This window comes from Amphiprion ocellaris, unplaced genomic scaffold, assembly GCF_022539595.1.
Source record: "Amphiprion ocellaris isolate individual 3 ecotype Okinawa unplaced genomic scaffold, ASM2253959v1 Aocel_unscaffolded246, whole genome shotgun sequence".
NCBI lineage: Eukaryota > Metazoa > Chordata > Actinopteri > Pomacentridae > Amphiprion > Amphiprion ocellaris.
This window is the reverse complement of record NW_026559418.1, coordinates 1-26,560: the sequence shown is the minus strand read 5'-3', so window position 1 is coordinate 26,560 and position 26,560 is coordinate 1. Positions and strand designations below refer to the sequence as shown.

The 26,560-nt window shown below is 36.2% G+C and overlaps 2 protein-coding genes across 7 annotated transcripts; one reads left to right on the top strand and one right to left on the bottom strand.

Annotated features, from left to right (window-relative positions):
• Positions 1-359: 359 nt before the first annotated feature.
• On the bottom strand, positions 360-26,117 carry dis3l (DIS3 like exosome 3'-5' exoribonuclease). Of its 4 annotated transcripts, none has more exons than XR_008600995.1 (15): positions 25,976-26,117; positions 25,340-25,516; positions 24,249-24,418; positions 22,897-23,058; positions 21,189-21,439; positions 17,128-17,220; positions 16,761-17,049; positions 13,783-14,018; positions 12,863-13,017; positions 11,073-11,248; positions 10,762-10,907; positions 9,988-10,159; positions 8,903-9,263; positions 5,786-5,871; positions 360-5,749 (listed from the first exon to the last, which is right to left on the bottom strand). XR_008600995.1 is itself a non-coding variant. In XM_055008826.1 (14 exons), the coding sequence occupies exons 2-13, from the start codon at positions 25,347-25,349 to the stop codon at positions 8,952-8,954; spliced, it is 2,172 nt and encodes a 723-aa protein (XP_054864801.1). In that variant the 5' UTR covers positions 25,350-25,516; positions 25,976-26,117; the 3' UTR covers positions 360-5,871; positions 8,903-8,951. The 4 variants fall into 4 exon arrangements, 2 of the variants coding, with proteins under 2 accessions (XP_054864801.1, XP_054864800.1); XR_008600996.1 differs by having other exon boundaries at positions 360-5,731; XM_055008826.1 differs by having other exon boundaries at positions 360-5,871.
• tipin (timeless interacting protein) lies at positions 906-8,471 on the top strand. 3 transcript variants are annotated; one of them, XM_055008829.1, is made up of 8 exons: positions 906-1,017; positions 1,152-1,254; positions 3,180-3,255; positions 4,562-4,684; positions 4,762-4,816; positions 5,621-5,731; positions 5,786-5,899; positions 7,162-8,471. In XM_055008829.1, exons 1-8 carry the CDS (start codon positions 915-917, stop codon positions 7,392-7,394), a joined length of 918 nt encoding a protein of 305 aa, XP_054864804.1. In that variant the 5' UTR covers positions 906-914; the 3' UTR covers positions 7,395-8,471. The 3 variants fall into 3 exon arrangements, with proteins under 3 accessions (XP_054864804.1, XP_054864803.1, XP_054864802.1); XM_055008828.1 differs by having other exon boundaries at positions 5,621-5,749; XM_055008827.1 differs by having other exon boundaries at positions 5,621-5,899.
• Positions 26,118-26,560: the final 443 nt, after the last annotated feature.

Here is a 26,560-nt window from a genome sequence, read left to right as displayed (position 1 = left end):
AGTGTCAGACATTTTATGTACATCCTTAATAATGTGTAAGCCTCTCTTTAAAATGTGAGGACAGGAACCTTTATTCTATTAAAAATATAGATATAGTTATTATTGTGTTAAGGGAAAAGTTAAGGGACAGTCTGACTGATCCTCTGTTTGTTTTCCACATTTTAATGATTTAAAACCGTCTTAAATATTTTATGTAAACCGTTAATTCTGTTTGAAAATTCTGTGAAAATACAAAAAGTCAAATTTCACTGCTTTTTTTTCCACATCTGAACCACATCAGACCAGGAACACATCTAAAGCTACTTGATAGAAACTGGTCAAGTCTTGATTATATTAAAAAAAGAGTCTTTAACACAGAATTTCTAACTTCAGAAACCTTTATTCTATTTGTAAAAAAGCAAAACAGGAAGAGTAAAATGTTTCGTTACACGTAGACGACGTTAGACCAGAACAAACCAAGTCCAGATAAAATCTATGAAACAAAGCTGGAAGTTTTACAGTCGGTTCAGTCTTTAGAACCCAAATCAGATAAGAACAAACTGAAACCTGTAAACATTTAAAAACATCAGAAAGAACACAGAGGATAAATCCATCTTCCACAGAGGACTTCAAATGAAAACAACTGGAATTAAGAAAATATAGATTTACTGAATGACCTCCTGGAAAAATGCAGGAAAAAGAACGTTTAGTTTCTCATTTAAATATAAATAGAACATTTTACCAATTAGACAGCTGTTAAATAAATCTGATAGACTGTTAAAATGGCATAGAAGTGCATAAAATCAGAGTTTGTACCCAGAGATAGGAGGTTTTACTGACTTTTAAAGTTAGATTTCCAGTAGATGAGCAGTTTTCTGATCAGCTAAATGAATCCAAACTCTTAATTCTGGATTCTTCTCCAGGACTTGGAGACCATGAGTGAGTTTCCAGACTACGAGGACGAATCCTTCCCTCCTCTCCCCCCTCCTGTGTCCCCTGGTGGGGGAGGACGGGAGGACGGAGAGCTTTTGACCAACGGTGAGGAGAACCTCCAACGTTTTACACCAGTTTAGACGATTAAACTATCAAAGAATTCATGTAAATGAGAAGTTTAGACGTAATAAAAACCTGCAGATGATAATTAGTGCTTTCTGTTTGTGTTTTTAACGCAGGAGGAGAAGAAGAAGGAGGAGGAGATGTTTCCAAACTGGCTGAAGTTCCTGCAGCTAAAAGAAAAGGAGTGAAAAGACCTCAACCCAAACTGGACTCTAACAGGTTTAAATTAATAAAATAAAACCCAAACTGGACTCTAACAGGTTTAAATTAATAAAATAAAACCCAAACTGGACTCTAACAGGTTTAAATTAATAAAATAAAACCCAAACTGGACTCTAACAGGTTTAAATTAATAAAATAAAACCCAAACTGGACTCTAACAGGTTTAAATTAATAAAATAAAACCCAAACTGGACTCTAACAGGTTTAAATTAATAAAATAAAACCCAAACTGGACTCTAACAGGTTTAAATTAATAAAATAAAACCCAAACTGGACTCTAACAGGTTTAAATTAATAAAATAAAACCCAAACTGGACTCTAACAGGTTTAAATTAATAAAATAAAACCCAAACTGGACTCTAGCTGGTTTAAATGAATAAAATAAAACCCAAACTGGACTCTAACAGGTTTAAATTAATAAAATAAAACCCAAACTGGACTCTAACTGGTTTAAATGAATAAAATAAAACCCAAACTGGACTCTAACTGGTTTAAATGAATAAAATAAAACCCAAACTGGACTCTAACTGGTTTAAATGAATAAAATAAAACCCAAACTGGACTCTAACTGGTTTAAATGAATAAAATAAAACCCAAACTGGACTCTAACAGGTTTAAATTAATAAAATAAAACCCAAACTGGACTCTAACTGGTTTAAATAATGAAATAAAACCCAAACTGGACTCTAACTGGTTTAAATGAATAAAATAAAACCCAAACTGGACTCTAACAAGTTTAAATTATTAAAATAAAACCCAAACTGGACTCTAACAGGTTTAAATTAATAAAATAAAACCCAAACTGGACTCTAACAGGTTTAAATTATTAAAATAAAACCCAAACTGGACTCTAACAGGTTTAAATTAATAAAATAAAACCCAAACTGGACTCTAACTGGTTTAAATTAATAAAATAAAACCCAAACTGGACTCTAACTGGTTTAAATGAATAAAATAAAACCCAAACTGGACTCTAACAGGTTTAAATTAATAAAATAAAACCCAAACTGGACTCTAACTGGTTTAAATGAATAAAATAAAACCCAAACTGGACTCTAACTGGTTTAAATGAATAAAATAAAACCCAAACTGGACTCTAACTGGTTTAAATGAATAAAATAAAACCCAAACTGGACTCTAACTGGTTTAAATGAATAAAATAAAACCCAAACTGGACTCTAACTGGTTTAAATTAATAAAATAAAACCCAAACTGGACTCTAACTGGTTTAAATTAATAAAATAAAACCCAAACTGGACTCTAACAGGTTTAAATTAATAAAATAAAACCCAAACTGGACTCTAACAGGTTTAAATTATTAAAATAAAACCCAAACTGGACTCTAACTGGTTTAAATTAATAAAATAAAACCCAAACTGGACTCTAACTGGTTTAAATTAATAAAATAAAACCCAAACTGGATTCTAACTGGTTTAAATAATAAAATAAAACCCAAACTGGATTCTAACAGGCTCGACTAGTTGTCAACTTTTAAATTAACTATCTGCTATTCTGATGATTAATTGGTTTTAATGATTTTTTCAAGAAGCAAGGTGAATATTTTCTGCTTTCTTTCCTCTCCTATGACAGTAAACTGAATATTTTCGGGCGTTTTTCACCGTTTTCTGACATTTTAGAGACCAAACAACTGATTGATTCATTAATTTCAGTCATTTTGGGGGGGAAATATGAATATTTTCTGCTTTCTTTCCTCCATGACAGTAAACTGAATATTTCTGGGCGTTTTTTCACCATTTTCTGTTTGATTATTGGTGATAATAGTCTTTAGTTCACACTGAGGACTGTAGATTATTTTATTGCAGCTTTTTGACTGTGAAGCGTTTCTAAGTAAACACATTTGTAACGCTCCACCTCTGATTTCTTTGTTATTTTAACTGTTAACACAGATTTTTCTTCTTCAGGCTGATTTCAGAACGAGGACTTCCAGCTCTGAGGACTCTGTTTGACAACGTCACCTTTAAAGGAAAAGGACACGAGGTGGGAACTACAAACACAGCAGACGGAGGAGATTTTAACGTCTGTTTAAGACGATGAGGCACAGAAACGCTCAATAGAATAAAGTACAGAAAAGAAAATCATCTCTTTTGTCCCACACTTTAAAGCTTCCACATCTTGAATGAATCATTTAAAATCCTCGTACGTTTATATTAGTTTATCATGTCAGTGTTCTGCCTATTTTAGCTTATTTTATTTTATTCTGCAGATTCAAACAACCAGAAAAGCAACAAATATAATAAATATCAGATTTCTACGTCTTGCTTTTAGAAAACAATTGACAGGATCCTTGTGTCTTCATGTTCTGGGTTAAAAAGAAAAAATCAGCCGTTTATTTTTATATCAACATTTGGTTTAAATTATTTTCAGTTGCACAACAAAACTTCCTGGTTAAGTTTAGGGAAGAAAGATTTAAGAACTTTAAGCAGATATTAGAAACCAAACTTCTCCCACCTGAGTTAGTTTCAACAAAATGCACCAAAAGTTCCCATTTTAGAGCTGATTTTTGTATTTTTATTAATCAATTTATATTTTTATTGTCAGAATTTGACACTTTACGGTGCATTTTTCAGTTTAATTCATTTTTATTCATCATGTTTCAGACTTTGTTGTACATTTTGTATAGTTTTCTATATTAAATTAACATATGTGTGTGTATATATATATAGATATATACACACACACACACACACACACACACACACACACACACACACACAATTTATTGTGATTCTGCTATTCTATTCTACAAACCCCAGTTCCAATGAAGTTGTGTGAATAAAAACAGAACAGTGATTTACAAATAGTTTTCAACCTACATTCAATCAACTTCACTCCAAAGACAAGATATTTAATGTTCAAATTCAAAATGAGTGAATATTTGCATGAAAAACACTAAAATGTATGAGTTTGAACATTAAATATCTTGACTTTGGACTGTATTTGATTGAATTTAGGTTGAAAAAGATTTTAAAATCATTGTAATTTTCTTTTATTTACAACGTCCCAACTGCATTGTATTTATTCTATTATTTTCTCCTCTACACCTCATTTATTTCTAGTGTTTAATCTTGTGGTTTCTCACCAGTTCTTCCTGGTTTTTCTAGATGAATCCCCTGGTTTCTCACCAGTTCTTCCTGGTTTTTCTAGATGAATCCCCTGGTTTCTCACCAGTTCTTCCTGGTTTTTCTAGATGAATCCCCTGGTTTCTCACCAGTTCTTCCTGGTTTTTCTAGATGAATCCCCTGGTTTCTCACCAGTTCTTCCTGGTTTTTCTTGGTCTCTTCAGGTGGAGAATCTGCGTCTGCTGATGCAGAAGATGGAGAACTGGGCTCACCGCTTGTATCCTAAAATGCAGTTTGAAGATTTTATCGACAAGGTGGAAAAACTGGGCAGCAAAAAAGAAGTTCAGGTTGGAAGAAGCTGCTGAGAGTTTCCATGAATCCTGCTGTGGACGTTTTTACAGCGTCTCATTGTTCTTCTGTGCAGACTTGTCTGAAACGGATCCGACTGGACATGCCGCTGACACATGAGGACTTTACAGGTGAGACCAGATAAATGTTGGGAATGAGCAGCATTCAGCAGCTGGAAGAGGCTCAAATAAAGGTAGAATAAAGATGAGTTCACAGATGGTGATGAGGAAAGCAGCATTAATTTAAAGCTGGGCGTGTAAACATTATAGACAACATTAGCTGCAAATTTAAAATAATTTCTAGACCTTAAAAAGTTGTGATTATAAAATATTAGATAGTTCAGCTCCACATCCCTGAAACTGAATGCTTTGTGCTTTTTTTAAACTGATCAGTAAGTTTTGATGTGGAAATGATAAACTGAACTTTTAAAAAACTATTTTTCTAAATTTCAAGCCTCCAGTGTATCTGTTTTTTTATCTGCTGCCACTTGGACATTTCTTGTAAATATTTTCATAAAGATTTCCATTTACTGGGTGTTCATGGTTAAAATCACAAATAAATCAGACATGGAGTGTTAGAAATGTGTTTACTTAGAAACCCTTTTACAGTTAGAAAGGTAAATAAAATAATCTGGGGTTAGACTGGAGGACCTGCTTGGACTCTCTGACCTGACCAACGCTGCTTGCAGCTTTAATTAGGCTCTGATTTTACTGGTCTGAACTAGAATCAGTTTGACTCCCTGCTTTAAAATGTGTTCGAGCAGAGATTCAGGTGGGTTTCCATCTGCCAAATGCAGATAAAGTTCACTAAATTCATTCAGAACAGACGTTTTTGTGCGCCAACAGTCAGGTTGTAGAGCAGCAGGTTAAACTTTGGTTCTCAGGGAGTTGGTTTATTGAAGAACATGGTTTTGTTTTTAATATCTGTGGGTGTAGGTGAGGAGGAGGCCCCACCTGAGCTGCAGGTCTTTGAGGATCCGTTCAGCAGGGAGGGTTTCCTTCACGACCTCCAGGCTCCGATCAGCTCCACTCCGGCTCCCGTAGGACCTCAGAGATCTCCAGGACCTCAGAGATCTCCAGGACCTCAGAGATCTCCAGGACCTCAGAGATCTCCAGCAGCTCCGGCTCTGACCGAGGAGCAGCTCCGACGGATGGAGCTGAACAGACGTTTGGCTCTGGAGAGGAAACTGGCCCGACAGCAGCAGCAGGAAACAGGTGAGTCCAGGAGGAGAAATTCAAAAATTACACAAATATAACTAAAATAATGGTTATAAAATCATAGTAATGATGCAGTAAAACTCAGCAAGTCACTAAAAATATGAACCAAACATTCATAATTTTCAGTTTAACATTTTAGTTGACTGAAAAAGTTACCATCTTTGTACCGTATAGTCACATTTTAAATCTGCATATTTCTTATTGTACTTTATAACAAACAGACCAGATCACTGCTGAACTTATTTGTCCTCTGTGATGACAATAAATAAGATTCTAATCCAAAAATTATATAAAAAGATTCACAATCGGTTCCAAAGATAAAATAAAAAAGCTCCTTTATACCTTCTAGAAATAAAACTATTAATTGTCTACTGTTCAAACTGTTCAACTACTTTTATTATCAATTATTTAAAGAAAACTCTAAATTCTGTGTTTGCAGCATTTTAAACGTGAATATTTTCTGTTTTCTTTGCTCCTCTGTGTTTGTAAAGTGAATATCTTTGGACAAAACAAGACTTTAGTCCTCTTTCTCCATTATCTGACATTTTAAAAACCAAACAATTAAAAATAATAATGAAAATAATCACTAGTGTCAGTCCTCGTCTTCATCCAAGTTGTCATTTTTTCACCGTCTTGCTAGATTTAAATTAGATTGTTCAGATTAATTCACATCCTGATCCATTCATTGTAGAAATAAACTATTTTAACATTTTCAGTTTTACACGAAGAGAAAAAAGCAAATCCTCACATCTGAGAAGCCTGATCTGGAGATTTTCTGACGTTTTTGCACTAAAGAACAACATAACAGATTAATAAATATCAGATGAGGTTCAGATTGATGTTCTGTCCGCGAACAAACTAGAAGTTAATAATACATTTTATTTATAGCGTACTTTTCATTTCTGCAAAGTCTCAAAGTGCTACATTAACCCTCGTGTCGTCCTGCAGGTAAAACTGAACCGTTTTAAAGTTTGGAAATGTGGGGAAAAACATATTTTCACAGGGAAACTTCTGATGTCCACATTTTCAACATTTTTGGGAAATCTTTGAACATTTTTTGTTGGAAAAAAAGAAATGTTAAAAATGTTTCTGAAGAACATTCAGAAAAAAATCAACCAAAATCCAGCGATAAATTACAGACAAAATAAGTAAAGTAGTTCATAATAAAATAGATTTGTTGGTGTCAGATGTTGGTCTTTGTTGATTCAAATAAAAGCCTGATGTTTGTTTTAAGTTTTCTTTCCTTCTACGATCTTCAGACTCTCAGATGTTGGAGGTCGAACCTTCGTCGGGTTCTTCTGGAAACGTCCTCGATGGTTCCACCGATCAGGAGGAGACGATTGAAGATCTGCAGCCGATTAGCAACAACACACAACAACAAACAGAACAACAACAAACAGAAGAACCAGAAGAAGAACAGCAACCCAACCAGCCTCCAAACACAGACTCTGAACCTCCTCAGACTGAAGAAGAACCCAAACCAGAGCTCTAGGAGGAGGACTAACGCTGACTGTGGTAGGAGGCTTCACCTGGACCACATTTAAAATTCCTGTTGTTTCACAACGTTTACCTGTTTATAGAGTTTCATATCCAAAATATAAAACCAAACACTGATTCTGTTGTTAAATGTGGTCTAGAATCAAACATGGTTTCCTTATTAATCCTGTATTTACAGTTTAGTTTCTCCATTAACTCATTAAATGTTTGTTTTTAAACTTCAAGAAACAAGTTTGGTTTTTTGTTTCATCTAAAGATACAAAGTTTGAGTTATTTTGTTCCAATCAGTAATCAATAACCTGAAGTAAGTCCATTTATAACAGTATATCCCCTTTAACCCTCCTGTTGTCCTCATTTACGGGCACCAAAAAATATTGTTTCCTTGTCTGAAAAAAATTCCCCAAATTTCTGAAAATTTGCAAAACTTTCAGGAAGAAATTTTCAATAATTCCTTAAAAGTTTCCCTTAAAAGTTTTATTGAAAAAATCCCCCAAATTTGGCAAGAAAATTCTTGTAAATATTTTCAAAAAATGAGTAAAAAAAACTTCCAAAAAAAATCCTAAAAATATCTAAAGTGATTCCATATATATCAGTAAAACTTCTAATCTTTTATTGAAGAACATTCACATAAAAATCTACCAAAATCCAGCAAAATTCGCTGGATTTTGGTTGATTTTTTTGTTCTTAAAGAAACATTTTTTTTTAACATTTCTTTTTTCCACCAAAAAACGTTCAGAGATTTCCCAAAAATGTTGAAAATGTGGACATCAGATGTTTCACTGTGAAAATATTTTTTTCCCCACATTTTCAAACTTTGAAACGGGTCAATGACCCGCAGGACGACACAAGGGTTAAAGTGACGTTGGAGGTCATTAATCACCACTAGAGTCTTTGTCATGGTGCCCCTTTATGAGCTAAACTCCCACAATGCTCTCTGCTTCAACATGAACTGTTGTCTGAGTGAAGAAACATCCAGAAAACTGTGACTTTAAATGTTTTTTAATTGATGAACCAGAGATTAGTCAGCATCCAAACACTTTTTTTCAATAAAAAATAAATGCTTCCAAATATCTACAGTCTTCATTTACACTCTTTAAGATAATCCAAAAAAAGCAGAATTTTATCCATAATTTACATGTTGGAGCCCAGAATCAGGCAGAAACAGAGCTGGGCTAGTTAGAAAAATACATTCACCAGGGGGCGCTGCAACGTTCACTGACTGGACCTGAAGTTTGGGCTTTAAATTCAGAATTCAGAATTCATAGAAATCCATCAAAATGCAGGAAATGGAGGTTCTGTGATCCTGAATATTTTGGCTCCAACTAAGAACTAAAGGAAGTAAATTCAGTAAAATCTAAATAAAGAAGTTTTTAAAGTGATTCTGACAAACGGCCCTGAGAGCTGAACTAAGTGGAGCATTAAAATAAAGACCATCTGAAAGAGAACCACGTCTCCTTCTGGTTCTGATGCAGATTCATTCCAGTGTTTGTTCATTATTCTGACCTGAGTCGTTCCCACAGGTCATACGTGACCTTCCCGTGTTCTGGACCCTTTAAGCCGTCGTGGCACAGACCGGATCGGGCCGGTCCAGGTCCCTCAGCGCCAGCTCCCTCACCTCCTCCAGCAGAGAGTACAGGTTGGGGGTTCTGCTCTGACTGAACTCCCTCTCCTCCTTGGACAGTCTGGGCCGGGCCTCCCTCTGCTGGGCCTCCTGGACCAGCCGGACCGCCTCCTGGACCACCTCCTGGACCAGCTGGCCCCGGCCCCCCCGCTGGGCCTCCAGGCCGCCGTGAGGCCGGTTCCTGATCAGCTCCAGGTTCAGAGAGTCGGCGTGGCAGCTGGAGGACTGGACCGAGATCCGGACCTGAGGAGGAAGACAGTAGAAATGTTCTGTTTCAACGACAACAAGGATTCAGGTGGCGTTTAACTACAGCAGGAAATCTTTTTATATTTTATATGTTTAAATCAGCAGCTGTTGCACCAAAGTGTCTTCCAGTAAAATAAGAACATGATTGGTGTTAATTTAAACATTAAGATATAAAATCCTACAGAGATTCTATAAAATACTTTCCCTGACTACAATAAATATTAAGGCTAAGACCTTCCAAAGTAACGATGGTGCAGAGCTAGATCTACATGTTGCAGCTTTTTACTGTCATAAATTTTTATGTTCCTCATTCTTCTCCATTAAAACAACCTGTTCGCACAAAAAGACACTAAAATGCCGAAAAATGACAAAAAAAAAATCAAGCAAAAAAGGTCAATGTTTAAATAATGCAACAAGGACACAAAAAATGCTTAAATGACTAAAAAGACGCAAAAATGACACAAAGACACAAAAATTATACAAAAGGGTGCATAAATAGCTCAAAAAATGACACAAAAAATGCCAAATTTAACTCAAAATATTACCAAAATAACACAAAAATGACAAAACCATGCTTAAATAACACAAAAAGACATAAACATGACACAAAAGGATGCTTAAATAACTAAAAAATGACAGAAAAAACAGTAAATCCTGAGAACCTCCCTGATATTTTTACCAGCAGCTCCAGCTGATGTTGGCCAGTGTTTTATGGACTCACTGTGATGTGGTCGAACAGCCTGAAGGTGGCGCTGCCGCTGGCCGACTCGGTGCTGATCCGGTCGTGGTGCCGCCGTACGGAGCCGCTCTGCCAATCACAGCCGCCGTCTGGACCCACCGACACCACCTGACCCTCCTTGTTCCTCAGGTAGACCGGACCCTTCACCCCGTACCTGAACAGGAAGCACACCTGAGCTGTCTGGACCCGTCCTCTAGTCAGGTGTTAAACTACAGCTGGGACTCCACATGAAACATTTAGTATTATTTATTTATAAATAAAGCTGAAGCTTCTGTTCTGGGCTCACAGTTTATCAGATTAAAACACATTTAATCAACAACTTTTCTATAAGTTTCCCAGTATTTCCACAGTAGAATTCAGAGAGGCCTTTTCCAGTTCTATGTTGGATTAAAGATCTAGTTTACTGGCAGGTTAATGGACTAAACCTGAGTCTGTTCAACTTATTTAATTAGATCAGGTACAGAATGAGTGTTCTTATTTAAATGACGCATTGTTCCACCAAACAGCAAAAATGTGTCCTTCATAGACACCAACAGCACAAATCTTCCACTAACTGAGGCATAAACTGAGCAGAAAAACACAAACTACAGAGAAATGAGTCAGATCAGACAGAAGTCATGAAATGTGTCGATCAGCCGTCTGAAATCTTGTTCAGAGTTCTTATTTCTCACCCAAAACTAAGTTGTGTGAAATATTTTGGTTTAGTCCAGAGGATGAATGGTCCCCTGCATAAACAGACCTGGGATCAGTACTCACTCTGGGATGAACACCAGGACTCCGTTGTCTCTGATGGCGTAGATGATGGCGTCAGCCACACAGCGAGGGTCCGTCTGAGGGTCTTTTTCTTTAAAGTAGAGACACTGGAACAGCGCCATGGACAAGTTCTGGGCTCTCTGAGCCGCCTGTAAACGCACCACAGACGGTCAACCAGACTTTATTCATACAGGACGTATGAACCGATAAAAAGACGATAAAATCTCCGGTATGTGATGAGAACATGTTCTAAAACGTAGTAAATGTAGGTTTTTATGAGAGTAATTATCAGATAACCAGTCAGTGGTTGTCACCCTGTTCTTGCTGTTGATGTGATGAGCCGTCTCCTCCACTTCCTTGTTGCTGCCCGGTGCTTTAGGCTCCGCCCCTGTATCCATGGCGATGGCAGCGATGAGGAGGCGGTGAACAATGATGTCGGCATAGCGACGGATGGGTGAGGTGAAGTGAGTGTAGCGGTCCAGAGCCAGACCTGATGGAAGACAGATTTAACAGAGTTATACCAACATATGTACAGATACTACAGAAATATATATATATATATACACATATATACACTACATATATATACACACACACACTACATATATACACACACTACATATATACACACACTACATATATACACACACACTACATATATATACATATACTACATATATGTACAGACGTACAGGTGTATGGGTTCTGTAAAGCATCTTAAGACAATTTGACCTGTAATTGGTGCTATATAAAAAAGAACTGAATGTATACTACATATATACACATTTACTACATGCAGGACTGAAGTCTGGAAACACAGAAATCAGAAAACTTTTAGTTTTTCTGTCAGCTTTAGGTGATTCTATGATCTTAGAGGCTGCAGACAGAAATGTTCAAGTTAAAACAAACAGCTTATTAAAAATACTAGATAGAGATGAAGACACACATATATAGAGAGAGATAAAGATATAGAGATAAATAGAGATACATATATAAGGAGATGTAAAGATAGATATATAGAGACACTAAGAGATATATAGACAGAGACATAGATATATAAAGACATATACAGAGATATAGAACTATAGAGATAAAGATATATAAGGTGACAGAGAGATATATATAGACAGAGATATAGAAATATATAGATATAGACAGATATATAGAGAGAGAAATATGGAGACAGATATACATGGATATACATATATGCAAATATATATTTTTTATATATATATACATATATATGTGTGTTTTTATATATATATATATATATAGAGAGAGAGAGAGAGACATGGATAGATAGATAGATAGATAGATAGATAGATGTATAGATAGATAGATAGATAGATAGATAGATAGATAGATAGATGTATAGATAGATGTATAGATAGATAGATAGATGTATAGATAGATAGATAGATAGATAGATAGATGTATAGATAGATGTATAGATAGATAGATAGATAGATAGATAGATAGATAGATAGATGTATAGATAGATGTATAGATAGATAGATAGATAGATAGATAGATGTATAGATAGATAGATAGATAGATAGATAGATAGATAGATGTATAGATAGATAGATAGATAGATAGATAGATAGATAGATAGATAGATGTATAGATAGATAGATAGATAGATAGATAGATAGATAGATAGATAGATGTATAGATGTATAGATAGATAGATAGATAGATAGATAGATAGATGTATAGATAGATAGATAGATGTATAGATAGATAGATAGATAGATAGATAGATAGATAGATAGATGTATAGATAGATGTATAGATGTATAGATAGATAGATAGATAGATAGATAGATAGATAGATAGATGTATAGATAGATAGATAGATGTATAGATAGATAGATAGATAGATAGATAGATAGATAGATGTATAGATGTATAGATAGATGTATAGATAGATGTATAGATAGATAGATAGATAGATAGATAGATAGATAGATAGATAGATAGATAGATAGATAGATAGATAGATAGATAGATGTATAGATAGATAGATGTATAGATAGATAGATAGATAGATAGATAGATGTATAGATAGATAGATAGATAGATAGATGGTGAACTGGTTTACCGTAGTGGTAGTACTGGTCCTGAGGCTGGGCTCCAGTAGAGAAGTACATGGCCTGGGACATGGCCTGGGTGGCCATCATCCTGAGCATCCGGTTCACCAGGGGGTCCTGCAGGTCCACGGCCTGGTCCAGGGAGTCCGCTAGAGCCTTGTTGGTCCTGAACAGGAGAATCAAACCTTCAGGAATGTGTTTCTACATATATATAAGCAAAGTCTGAGTATTTATTTAGTTTCTTTTGGCTCCGGTCTCATTTTTCACTGCTACCTCCATGGACGCACCACCTTCACAATCTCTACAAACTCTTGTCTCTGTTCATTTGTTTTTGTCATTTTCAGTCTCTTTTGTGTCTCTGTGGTAATTTTGTCTTGCCTTTCTCATTTTTCATCTCCCTTTAAGCCTTTTGTGTCTCATTTTAGTTTGATTTTCTGTCTTTTTGGGACACGTTTGTCTCTTTGCGGTCACTTTGTTTTGTCAGTCAGTTTTTATCCCCTTTCTGTCATTTTGTGTCTAGTTTTTGTTTGATTTTGTGCCTCTTTGTGGTCATTTTATCTTGCAGTCATTATTAGACTCCCTTCTGTTGTTTTGTGTTGTTATTCTCCAGATATTTTTCTGTCTCCATGTTTCCAGACTTTTCCTCTCCTCTGCTCATCTTCAGCAGAAAGATGTTTCTCCATGCTGAATAGATCTCCAACAACATGCTCCTCTGTTCACTGTTTCTGAGCCATGTTGCATTTATTGGATTCATCCAGTGGGTTTGATTTTCCACTCAGTCTAAGTAAAGCAACAGAAAATTGCACAAAATGACTCAAAACTTCTTCAAAATACATCAAAAACGATGTAAAAATGACTTGAAACCAGTTTAAAATGTCTCCAACTGTCAACTCTTTAGTCCATTTTGAGTGTGTGCTCATCAGAGCATCACCTGGTGTCCACGCTGAAGCCCTGGGCCTTGGCGGTTTCCACCAGCTGGCTGAACAGTTCCTGTCGTGGAGGCGGGTGACGCCTCAGCAGGGCCTGGGAGGGGAAGCTTTCCTGGATCTTGCGCGCCACCCAGTGGTTGGCGTAGATCATACACTCCGCCACCGTCTCATGGACCTCCAGAGGCTGACGGGGAACCAGAGCTGTGATGTTCCTGTCCTCGTCCAGCTGAGCACGAACCTGACGAGAAGAAAGGAGGTTCAAACACATCTGGGTCTGAAACAGTTCCCCCCAAACCTCCTCAGAGTCTTCATCTCCAGTAACTTCATCAATGATCAGAGTTCTACCTTCATTCTGGGAATATTTCCAGAGTTCCATAGAGGCAGGTCCAGATTTATCATTTTTTAATGGACTTTTTCCATCATTTCTGAGCGTCAGGACTTGTGTCTAAACATGTGTCTAAAGTGATAAATCTGGACCCACCTCTTCAAGGTCTTCAAGGACCTGGAACTCTGGAAATATTCCCAGTATGAAGGTAGAACTCTGATCATTGATGAAGTTACTGGAGATGAAGAACCAATTGGTTCTTTGTGGTAATTTTGCTTCTTTTGGTGGAGATTTTGTGTCTTTTTGTGGTGAATTTGTGTCTTTTTGTGGTAGTTTGGACCATGTTTGTGGTGATTTTGTGTCTTCATGTGGTAATTATGTGTCTTCTTGTGATATACTCATCTAGTTCTATGGTGATATGAGGGTTTTTGTGGGAATTTTGCACTTTTTTGTGCTGATTTTCTGTCTTTTTGTGCTGATTTTGTGTCTTTTCGTGGTAGTTTGGATCCTGTTTGTGGTGATTTAGCCACTTTTTGTGTTTTTTTGTGGAAATTTGATATTTTTTGTGCTGATTTTGCATCTGTTTGTTGTAGTTTTGGTCTTTTTGTGGTCATTTTGCATCTTGAAGGACTTGAAACTCTGGAAATATTCACAGTATGAAGGTAGAACTCTGATCATTAATAAAGTTACTGTAGGTAAAAAAATCAGCTGATTCCAAACACTCACTACATCACTAAATGTGATTAATCAGCCGCTAAAAGTATTCCTCACCAGAATCCTGACTCTTCTTCATGTTTTCCTCCAATCTAACTATATTTTTGGGGCGTTTTACAGATTTAAATCTTTGGCAGGATCCAGAGAATATTGAGAGTTGATTTGTTGACAGGTGGATGAATATAAAATGAGGCTGGTTCTGTCATAACGAACACTTTAAAACATTCAGCGTTTCCATCACTGTTTCATGATCTGATCTGGGTACAGCTGCAGTGGAACAAAGCTTCTCTTCTTGCAGCAGCGTTCATAAATAACGTTTCAGCACAAACCCTGCAGTGTAGCTGGTTGATGACATACGCTGCGTTACGACGGTGTATCTGAATAAAAGACGTCTTATTAGAGAGCAGCTTATAGATGAACAACAGCGGAGCTCCTACGAGGGTTTGACAGATGGCCGGCCAACCGTCGAAAATGAAAACTGTCAGCAGGTTGTGGGTTTATACAAGCTGTACTCCAATATTCCCGCTGAAATTACTTTCTGATCTGGTGTGGGATAAAACCAGGGAGGAAGACGTTCGGCTTGGCTGCCTGGATTTAAAAACACTTCCATTCTATTAGTCGATACAATCAGCCATCAGTTTACAGCGTTGTTTTTGTTTCACGCCTTCGTCCTGGAGAGGAAAATACAAGAAAATACACTCAAAGAAAACATCTGAACCTGTTGCTCATCTTTCAAATCATATGGATGTATTAATGTTCTGCTAAAACAGCTTTAAGTTCAGTTTCTTCTCCACATGTTGAATGGTAGTTTTTATTACTGAGGTCCAAACTAGAGCTGTAATTCATAATCAATCAATCAATAAGCCGTCAACTATTACACTAAAGGAAGTTGTTGTTTTTTAATTAAGAAATCCTCTGGTTGCTGCTTCTTAGATGTGAATATTTTCTGCTTTCTTTCCTCCTCTATGACAGTAAACTGAGTATTTTTTGGTTGTGGATGAAGGATTTGTCCTCCTGGGCTTTAGGAAACGCTGATTGACATTTTTCGCCATTTTAGGGTCAGAAAATGGTGAAAAGTGTCTTGAAACTTGTCCCAAACTACTTCAGATTTGTTCAAAATGACAAACACGTCTTCAAACTGACCCAAAATGAGACCAAAATGACAAAAACCTCCCAAAATGCTTCAACATCTGTTCAAAATAACTCAAAACTTGCCCTAAACAATTTAAAACATGACCAAAATGTCTTGAAACTCGCACAACATGGCACAAAAAAGTCCAAAACGACTCATCAGGAATTGTGTCAAGATGATTTTAGAGATTAAACAAGTAATCAATTAATCCCGAAAATAATCAACAATGAAGATAATAGATAGCTGGAGCCCTGATTTTTATCCTAACGTACATTATATACAGAAAAATATAAAATAAGACAGAGTCTGTAAGGCTGCTGCTTTGATGCCTAGATTCTAAATTCTAGATTTACCCTGACTAATCTAGAAAATAATCAAAAGATTGTTTGACAATAAAAAAACAGCAGCAGTTTGGCTGTCTTTGCTTCGTCCAAGATAACTGGTTGGTTTATAGAAACACCAACAAGCTGGAGTGTTTATTTCCACTGTAACAGAAAGATGAGGTGCAGCTCGCTAAACAAGACCAGTGTTAGGTGGTGTCATTGTCTGGAATCTGGAGGTTTCGGTAAGATATCTACCAACCATGGCAACGATTAAACAGAACCAGAGAAGAATAAACGTTGGTAAAAGAAGGTATAAACGTATCTGGAGGTTTCGGTAAGATATCTACCAACCATGGCAAGCTGGAACGACGAAACTAAACCTCAACTGTGGTACAAGATGGTATAATCTTGTTTGTATCTCTACTGAACCATGTGAAGCAACCACTAACCCGAACCAGAGGACAGCGAACATTGGACCCGTCCTACCTCCACCCCCTCCAGCTCCAGAGCTCCTCCTCGGTCCCTCTGAGCTCTCAGGTGTCGGGCTATGTGAGTCAGCATCTCCAGAGCCTGGGTGAGTTCTGCTAACTTGGCGTCCTTGTCTTCAGAAGCGACCTGGGCCAGCTCCGGTACGTGGGCCGGTTCCCCGTTGAGCAGCGCCTGGGCCAGCTCGTAGTGCAGCTGGTAGGAGGACCGGATCAGCGTCCGGCCGAACCACACCTTGTTGACGGCCAGAGTCTGAGCGTCCAGCTCCCACATGACGCTCATGGCGTACCTGAGGGTGAACAGATCAAACAGACAGGATGAGTTCAGGTGTTTCACAGCGAGTAGAACCACGTGGAGACAAACCGACCTGTCGACTCCCCCCAGCAGGGAGCAGAGGTCTGAGCTGAGCACCGCTGGCAGCATGTCGTAGCGCCGGTCAGCCAGGTAGTAGGTGGTCGCCCTGGCAACGGAACAAAACAAGACAGCAGCTTTAGAGTCTGATGGATGAAAAGCTGGACTACAGGAATAAAGAACGCTTTGTTTCCCTCTGACAGCAGGCTCTTATACAGGAGCTTATTTTACAAATAAGAACATCAACACAAATCCAGAAAAACACATCATCCAACAGTTAGAGATTAATCATGGACTACGTCATGACAGTCTGCTGTCTGCTAGACATTACCTGCTGATTATTGCACTACTCCTTATTGTGCCTTTATTTATTATTGCCTTACTGCCTTTATTTATGTATTATTTTATTATTTTTCATTTTTTTTCTATTTTTTAGAGTATTTTTTTTTCTTTTATTATTTTTTCCATTTTTTATTATATTGTTTTCAATTTTACATTTTTTGATTTATTTTTATTTTTTCTATTTTTTATTTTATTATTTCTTTATTTGATTTTTATTTGATTTTTATTTATTTTTTCCTATTTTGTATTTAATTTCATTATTTTTTTCTATTTTTTATTTTACTATTTTTTTCTATTTCTTATGTTATTTTTAATTTTAAGTGTTTGTTTATTGTTTTATTTATTATTATTTTTAATTTTATTATGTCTTTATTGTTGTTTTATTTAGTTTTTTCCTTTTTTATTTTATTATTTTTTTCTATTTTTTATTTTATTATTTTAAATTTTACATGTTTTTATTTCTACATTTTTTCTAATTTTTATTTTATTATTTCTTTATTTTATTATTATTTTTTTATTTTATTTTATATATTTTTTTCGATTTTAATTTTATTATATTTATTTTTTATTTTAATTTTGATTAATATTTTAATTTATATATTTTTCTATTTTTTATTCTATTTTATTTTATCTAGATTTTTTTTTTTTTTTTTAAAACTCTATTTTTGGCATTTGTTGTGGTTAGCGAAGAAAAGTATGTCATAGTACAAGGAAACATGTTTCTTTACTGTCTTATGACAATAAACTTTGAACATTGATTTCCATGAAGGAGCCACATTTTAAATCATTTCAGATCATTCACTGGAACACAGAAAAGCAACTAAATAAGTATTTAATCCCCTGATAATTTGATGATATTCTGTCTGTTAAGATTAAAATAAACATACTATTTAAATTATAGATCACTCATTTTGTTTGCATGTGGCCAAAAAACTGTATTCACTTTGGGCTTTTGTGTGATTTCAATCACACTCTATCATGTGCTGTCACTTCTGAGGTTTCAGGATATTTAGCTTTGTGTTTTCCCCAGACTGGTGCAAAGAAAACCTCCAAAACACACGTTTTGTCAGTTTGAGTCTGAACTTTTCCTCCAACTCCTTCTGTATTCTGAAGGTTTCTACGGAAGCTGTTTGTTCATATTTCATTCACAGCCTGATTTATAGAACATTTTATTCCTTAGAACATGGTAAATAATGATTTTTCGTCTGGCTGTTGACAGTATTTTCTGATTTATGGAGAGATAAACAGATAAACAAAGTGTCCTCTGTAAAAACCTTTGACTTTAACACATCAACAAAATGAAAGTAGAATTCTGAAGCTGCTTTGTGTCTCATTGAAATCAGGCCAGTTTTAGATAAATATCACAACATCTGCATATTTAAACATCAAACTACATAAAACTTGTAATATGAAGACCATTTATTGTCTCTAATAGTTCTGACCAACCACCTGCCAACATGCTGATAGGAGCCTTAAAATTTACTAAGAATGACCTTTTTAAAGTTTTCTCTGGTGAATTATCAGAAACAGAAACACATCCAGGAAACCAATGATTGTTTCTATGACTCTAAACTGTTCACACTAGGATACATCCCATAATACTGATGATTAAAGATGGTTCTAGAGAAAATATACAAAAAACAGTTATTCTTTAGACTGTGTCCTAAACTATTCAAAGCATGTCCAATATGTCTTGGACTCTCTGTAAAATGACCCGATATGCATCAGAACTTGTTTAAAATGATTCAAAATGTGTCCAAAATGACTTCAACTGTGTCCAAAATGACAAAAAGCTCCCAAAATACTTCAACGTCTGTTCAAAATTACTCAAAACTTGTCCTAAACAATTTAAAACGTGACCAAAATGTCTTGAAACTCAGTACTGACTCAGTATACGTCCAAAATCACTCACTATACGTCCAAAATGACTATATGTCCAAAATGACTCACTATACGTCCAAAATGACTATTTGTCCAAAATGACTCACTATACGTCCAAAATGACTCACTATACGTCCAAAATCACTCACTATACATCCAAAATGACTCACTATACGTCCAAAATCACTCACTATACGTCCAAAATGACTATATGTCCAAAATGACTCACTATACGTCCAAAATGACTATTTGTCCAAAATGACTCACTATACGTCCAAAATGACTCACTATATGTCCAAAATGACTCACTATACGTCTAAAATGACTCACTATACGTCCAAAATGACTCACTATACGTCCAAAATCACTCACTATACGTCCAAAATGACTATATGTCCAAAATGACTCACTATACGTCCAAAATGACTATTTGTCCAAAATGACTCACTATACGTCCAAAATGACTCACTATATGTCCAAAATGACTCACTATACGTCCAAAATGACTCACTATACGTCCAAAATGACTCACTATACGTCCAAAATGACTCACTATACGTCCAAAATCACTCACTATACGTCCAAAATCACTCACTATACGTCCAAAATGACTATATGTCCAAAATCACTCACTATACGTCCAAAACGACTATTTGTCCAAAATGACTATTTGTCCAAAATGACTCACTATATGTCCAAAATGACTCACTATACGTCCAAAATGACTTAGTATACGTCCAAAATGACTCAATATTTGTCCAAAATGACTCACAATGTGTCCAAACTGACTCACTATTTGTCCAAAATGACTCACTATACATCCAAAATGACTCACTATATGTCCAAAATGACTCACTATACTTCCAAAATCACTCACTATATGTCCAAAATGACTCACTATACGTCCAAAATGACTTAGTATACGTCCAAAATGACTCAATATTTGTCCAAAATGACTCACAATGTGTCCAAACTGACTCACTATTTGTCCAAAATGACTCACTATACATCCAAAATGACTCACTATATGTCCAAAATGACTCACTATACGTCCAAAATGACTATTTGTCCAAAATTACTCACTATACGTCCAAAATGACTCACTATATGTCCAAAATGACTCACTATACGTCCAAAATGACTCACTATACGTCCAAAATCACTCACTATATGTCCAAAATGACTCACTATACGTCCAAAATGACTCACTATACATCCAAAATGACTCACTATACGTCCAAAATGACTCACTATACGTCCAAAATGACTCACTATACGTCCAAAATCACTCACTATACGTCCAAAATGACTATATGTCCAAAATCACTCACTATACGTCCAAAATGACTATTTGTCCAAAATGACTCACTATACGTCCAAAATGACTCACTATATGTCCAAAATGACTCACTATACGTCCAAAATGACTCAATATTTGTCCAAAATGACTCACTATACGTCCAAAATCACTCACTATACGTCCAAAATGACTATATGTCCAAAATGACTCACTATACATCCAAAATGACTCACTACACGTCCAAAATCACTCAGTATACGTCCAAAATCACTCACTATACGTCCAAAATGACTCACTGTATGTCCAAATGACTCAGTATACGTCCAAAATGACACACTATATGTCCAAAATGATTCACTATACGTCCAAAATGACTCAGTATACGTCCAAAATGACTCAATATTTGTCCAAAATGACTCGACAGTTGATCAAACTTACTAAAAACCTTCTCAAAATGACTCAGTATTTGTCCAAAATGACAAAATATCTGTCTAAAATGACTCACTATTTTTCTTCTCAGAACTTGTCTTGATAAACTCCGGCCGCCTCCTCACCTCGTTCTTGCCTCCATGTCGGTCAGAGAACCTTCTGGAACAAAGTGCGTGACGTCGGCGATGTGGACCCCCAGCTCCAGCAGCGTCCCGTCGCCGAGGCGTCGCACCGACAGCGTGTCGTCCACGTCCTCGCAGCCATGCGGGTCGATGCTGAACACCAGGTGAGTCGCTCTGAGGTCCCGGCGCCGCCTCACCTGGACCGGGTCCACCTTCCACGGCTTCTCAGGAGAGTTCAGCGGCATCTCTCTGAGCTGAGGACAAACGAAGAGGTTAGACGAGGACCCCAGAGTCTCAGGGAGCAGCCGAGCGTCGCCCCAGTATGAATAATTGAATCAGTTTGTGCTTTGAGCTGAGAGGAGGCCATCAGATGTTTCTGTGCTCAGATTCTGCACCGGAGGCCGTTATTTACTGAATAACCTGAGGAGTGTGAGCAGAAAGGAAACATCGCTGGATGTCCTCTGAAAACAGGCTGCAGATAAAAGGAACATGGAGGTTATTCTATTATTCAGCTTTAATGTGAACTCATCAGGTCCTTTACAGAGAAAAGACGGATAAAAACTCATCAACTCAACCCTGAGACACTGGTTCCAAGAAAATTCATTTCAAAGAGCTGCTTTCTGCTCATTCATGGGTTTATAATGACATTTTAATAGTCTGTTTGGAACTATTTACACGCTTTAATGTTCAACAACAAATTACTGCATTTTTAGTCTTTTCTTCTTGCTTTTGTCAAATTTTTTGTCATTTTCAATCTATTTTTGTTGTTTTTTTTCTATTTTTTGTGATTTTTAATCTATTTTTGTTTTTTGTCTCTTTTTTTGTCATTTTTTGTCATTTTCAATCATTTTTGCTGTTCATTTGTCTCAATTTGTCATTTTCAATCTATTTTTGTTGATTTTTATGTCTATTTTTATCATTTTCAATCTTTTTTTGTTGCTTTTGTCTAATATTTTGTCATTTTCAATCTATTTCTGTTGTTTTTGTCTCTTTTTTGTCATTTTCAGTCTTTTAGCTGTTTTTTTTGTCAAATGTTTCTAATTTTAATGGATCCATGGTTTCATGTCGTTCACGCCAAATCCTGACCATCTGAATGTCGCAGCTGAAATGGAGACTCATCAGACCAGGCATTAGTCTAAAAGGACCAAACAAATGTTCCCAAATTACTTAAAATTTGCCTAAAGTCACTCAGAAGTAGTTCATAATGACTCAATTTTGTTTTTTCAAACACTTGACGTGTTCAAAGTGACAACACGTCTAAAATGATTTTAAAAATGCCTACAATTACTACAAAATGACTTAAAATTTGTCCAAAAGGACTTGAAAGTAGTCCAGAGTTCCTGAAAAATTCCCCAGAATGACTCAAAAATTGTTTAGAATGATCAGCAGTTTGTATGAAAGGACAACGTTCTGTCCAAACAGATTCAGAATTTGTCCAGAATCTCAAAACTTCAATCAAGTAGCTCAAATTTATTCCAAATGACTCATTACTAGTCCAAAATGACTCACTCATTTTCTTGACAATTGGTAGGAAATGACAAGAAAAGGTCCAGAATGACTTTAACTGAACTTTGTAGACCTTTTAAATGCACAGAAAGCTGCTCTACACTGAAGGAAAGGAGGAACCGTGAAACTGAAAATGGGCTCTTTAACATTTATGCTGCTGCTGTAGAAAACTGAACCTCTAAGGACTAAACCTCAGATTCCTGACCTGAGCGTCTGAGAACGGAGGGACGTGGATGCAGTTCTCGATCAGGATGGTCTGGACCTCCGTCTCCAGCTCTCCAGCCCGACCCAGAACCCGAACGCTGTGTCCGTTGGGATACAGAGAGGTGCTCTCCCAGGAGTCCATCCGAACCACCACCCGGTGGTCCTGGAGGGAAAATCAGACACGATTTAAACACGATTCCTTCATTTACAACCAAAACTCAACAAATATCAACCTTACATTAGCACAACTTTACCTCATTGAACATCAGCTGAGGGATTTATTCCACCTCTTCTTATGCATAATACAAAACATTCTATTCTACCAAGATTATACAAGTATTTATTATATATATTCATGTATACTTTTAGATTTTATTCCTCTCAACCCCAAACTTGTCAGTGTCATGTTTCCTTTAAAAAAAAAAAGACAAAATGACACCATTTATCAGCCAGGAACTGTAAGAACAGAAATATTTATCAGATTGTGACTCACTATACATCCAAAATGATTCTCAAATTGACTTGAATTTGTCCAAAATAATTCAGAATTTGTCCAAAATGACTAAAAACTTGATCAAATTGACTTGAATTTGTTCAAAGTGGCTCAAATTTATTTTCTTAAACCTTGAACATATCTCCTGTGATGTGGAAAACTGAACCAAATTTCAGCTTAAAATCCCTTTATTGTATTTAATTTTACTGTATTGTATTTAATTTGACGAGTCATTTAAAAATTGCAGCACAAATAAACTGTTCTGCAGTCGCTGCTACAAATGTGAGGAGTTTTTGCTCTGTTCTGTAAAAAATAAAACTCGTTTTTATTACAGAATCTTGTTCAATCATTAGGGTGATTTTGAGGCGATATCATGATTTCAAGCTCAGATTTAGTTGTTTTTAGACCTGCACCCATCACCTCCATACCCCAACCTTCATCACATTAATCTCACCCATTATCACCCCAGTGGAGAGTATGATTGTGTCTGATGTATGCTTGTGCTTTTGTTTTGTTTTCTTATCTAGTTTAGTCTTTTTAAATTATCTTAAATTTGTTTTTACCTTATATTTATTAACTTTTTTATAGTATTACCCTCATTTCTGCACTGTGAAATGTATGTGAGAAACGTCATTTCGTTTAACTGTGTATTACATACATTGCTGAATGACAATAAAGCTGAAGTTGTCAGAAAGAGTCAAATAATATGTTCTCAGACTGTTAGGAAACTGAAAATCTGACACTGCTTCATGTCTATACAGATTCTGGTTGATAAATGGAGTCATTTTTGCAGTTTTTTTTAAAAAGCAAACAGGACTTTTAAAGAGGGTTCAGAGTTGAGTGTTTTCCATGAATCCGACCTGCAGAGCTTCAGCCTGCTGGGTGCTGATCCGGATCTTGGGGATGCGACGGTCCCACGGGATCGCCAGGATCCGCTGAGAGTTCCTGCTCTGATTCTGAGTTCCGTCTCTGGTGGGGAAAGTCACCACGTAGTCCCTCCAGTTCCTCTGCAGGATCCCCACCACACGGCCTTTAATCAGGGTTTAAAATCACACATCAGTCAGTGGAAAGACAGGAATTAAAAACAAATGACTCACTATCGGTCCAAAATGACAAAAATCTTTATCAAAATGATTTAAATTAATCTAAAATGACTCAAAAAAAATGGTCAAAATGACAAAAAAATGTCCAAAATGACTCAAATAAGTTCAAAATAACTCACTATTTGTCCAAAAGCACTCAGAATTTGTCAAAAAAATATCCAAAACTTGTCCAAACAACTTATAGTGATGCAGAATTTGTTAAAAATGACAAAAACCTGATCAAAATGACTCAAATTTTGTTCAAATTAACTCATTAGTCCAACATAATTCAGAATTTGTCCAAAATGACAAAAACTTGATCAAAATGTCTCATTATTCGTCCGAAATGACTCAGATTTGTTCAAAATGATTCACTATTCATCCAAAATGACAAAATCTTGCCCAAAATGTCTCACTATTTATCCAAAATTACTCAGAATATGTAAAAAATTACCCCAAATTTGTCCAAATAACTTAAAAGTAACGCAAAATTTGTTAAAAATGACAAAAACCTGATCAAAATGACTTGAATTTGTCCAAAATGACTCAAAATTGTTCAAAACGACAGAAATAGTTGATCAAACTGACTAAAATCTTTCACAAAATCACTCATTGTTCATTCAAAATGATTAAAAATTTTTCAAAAATTACCCAAAATTTGTCCAAATAACTTGGTTTAAAGTGCCACAGAATTTGTCCAAATTGACAAAAATTTGATTAAACTAATTCAACAGTAACTTACTATTTGTCTAATTTGTCCAGAATTGCTTAAAAATGGTCAAAAATGGCTCCAACTTTGCTCAGAATAACAAAAATGTGACCAAAAACACTGAAAATGTGCAAATCGATGTCAGTGATGACGCTCCTACCTGTCGGCATGGCGCTGCTCTCGTCGTCCTCGTTCTTCTCGTCTCCTTGTCCTTGGGTCAGAGACGTCGTCCTTCCTCTCCACTCGCTCTTCGGCAGCAGCTCCACCACCACCACGTCGCCGTGCACGGCTCGGTTACGATGCTTACCGCCGAACACCAACACGTCTGAACTCAGATCTGAGGAAACAGAACATCCACAAACAGGAAGTAGAGGTTTTAGACCAAACATTACATTTACTTTCCTCACAGTTTCATTAAAAACAAACCCAAGAGACACAATTGTTGAGTTAATCTAAGCTGTTGGTGTCTGTGTTCATCCCAGTATTTATGGACATTTCAGTTTGTAGTCTCATAGATATGAAATTACAGAGCAAAGTCTGGTCAATGTTGGTGGTAAAATATGGAAAAACTGTTAAAGAAACCCTCAAACTACTGTTAGACTTGAGTACCAGTCAGTTAAATTCCAGGTAGTTCAGACTTGTGCTGCTAAAAGTGACATTTGACTGGTAAAGGAGTTCATTCAGGCATGAAGTTGACACGTTCTGATTAACAGAGAGGAGTTCCGGTCTTAAAGGAGCTTCAGTAGGTTAAATATTTGCTGCTTAGCGTCAGGAATCTGCTGCTGTGGTCGTGTACCTGTGTTCTTGGTGGATAAAACCCTCCGTCGTGATGAAAGCCTCGTTCTGCACTCGATGTTTGCTCACATTCAGAGTTCCCTGATGGAAAGAAAATTACATTTTCTGTCTGTTAAAAAGAATAAAGGTCTATTTGGAGGTTCAGGTACATTTGACCCTCTTCAAAATGTAAAAATACCTTTATTTGAAGAGGAAAAGATCATTCCCCAGACTTCAAATGGTTTGTTGGTTGAACACTGATGCATACTGTTGCTTTGACTGTTATTTTTTAGAGTTTAGAGGTCCATATTTTAGCTACATTGCCGTGAAAAAGTATTTGCCCCCTTCTCAAATTCTTTTTTTTTTTTTTGCATATTTTCCCCACTTTTATATTTAGGATCATCAAACAAATGTAAATATCAGACAAAGATGACCCAAGTAAACACAAAATGCAGTTTTAAAATGACGATTTTATTTATTAAGGAAAAAAAAAATCTTCAAAGCTACCTGGCCATGGGTGAAAAAGTAATTGCCCCTTAAACCTAATAACTGGTTGGGCCACCTTCAGCAGCAACAACTGAAATCGAGCGTTTTCTAGAACTGGCAA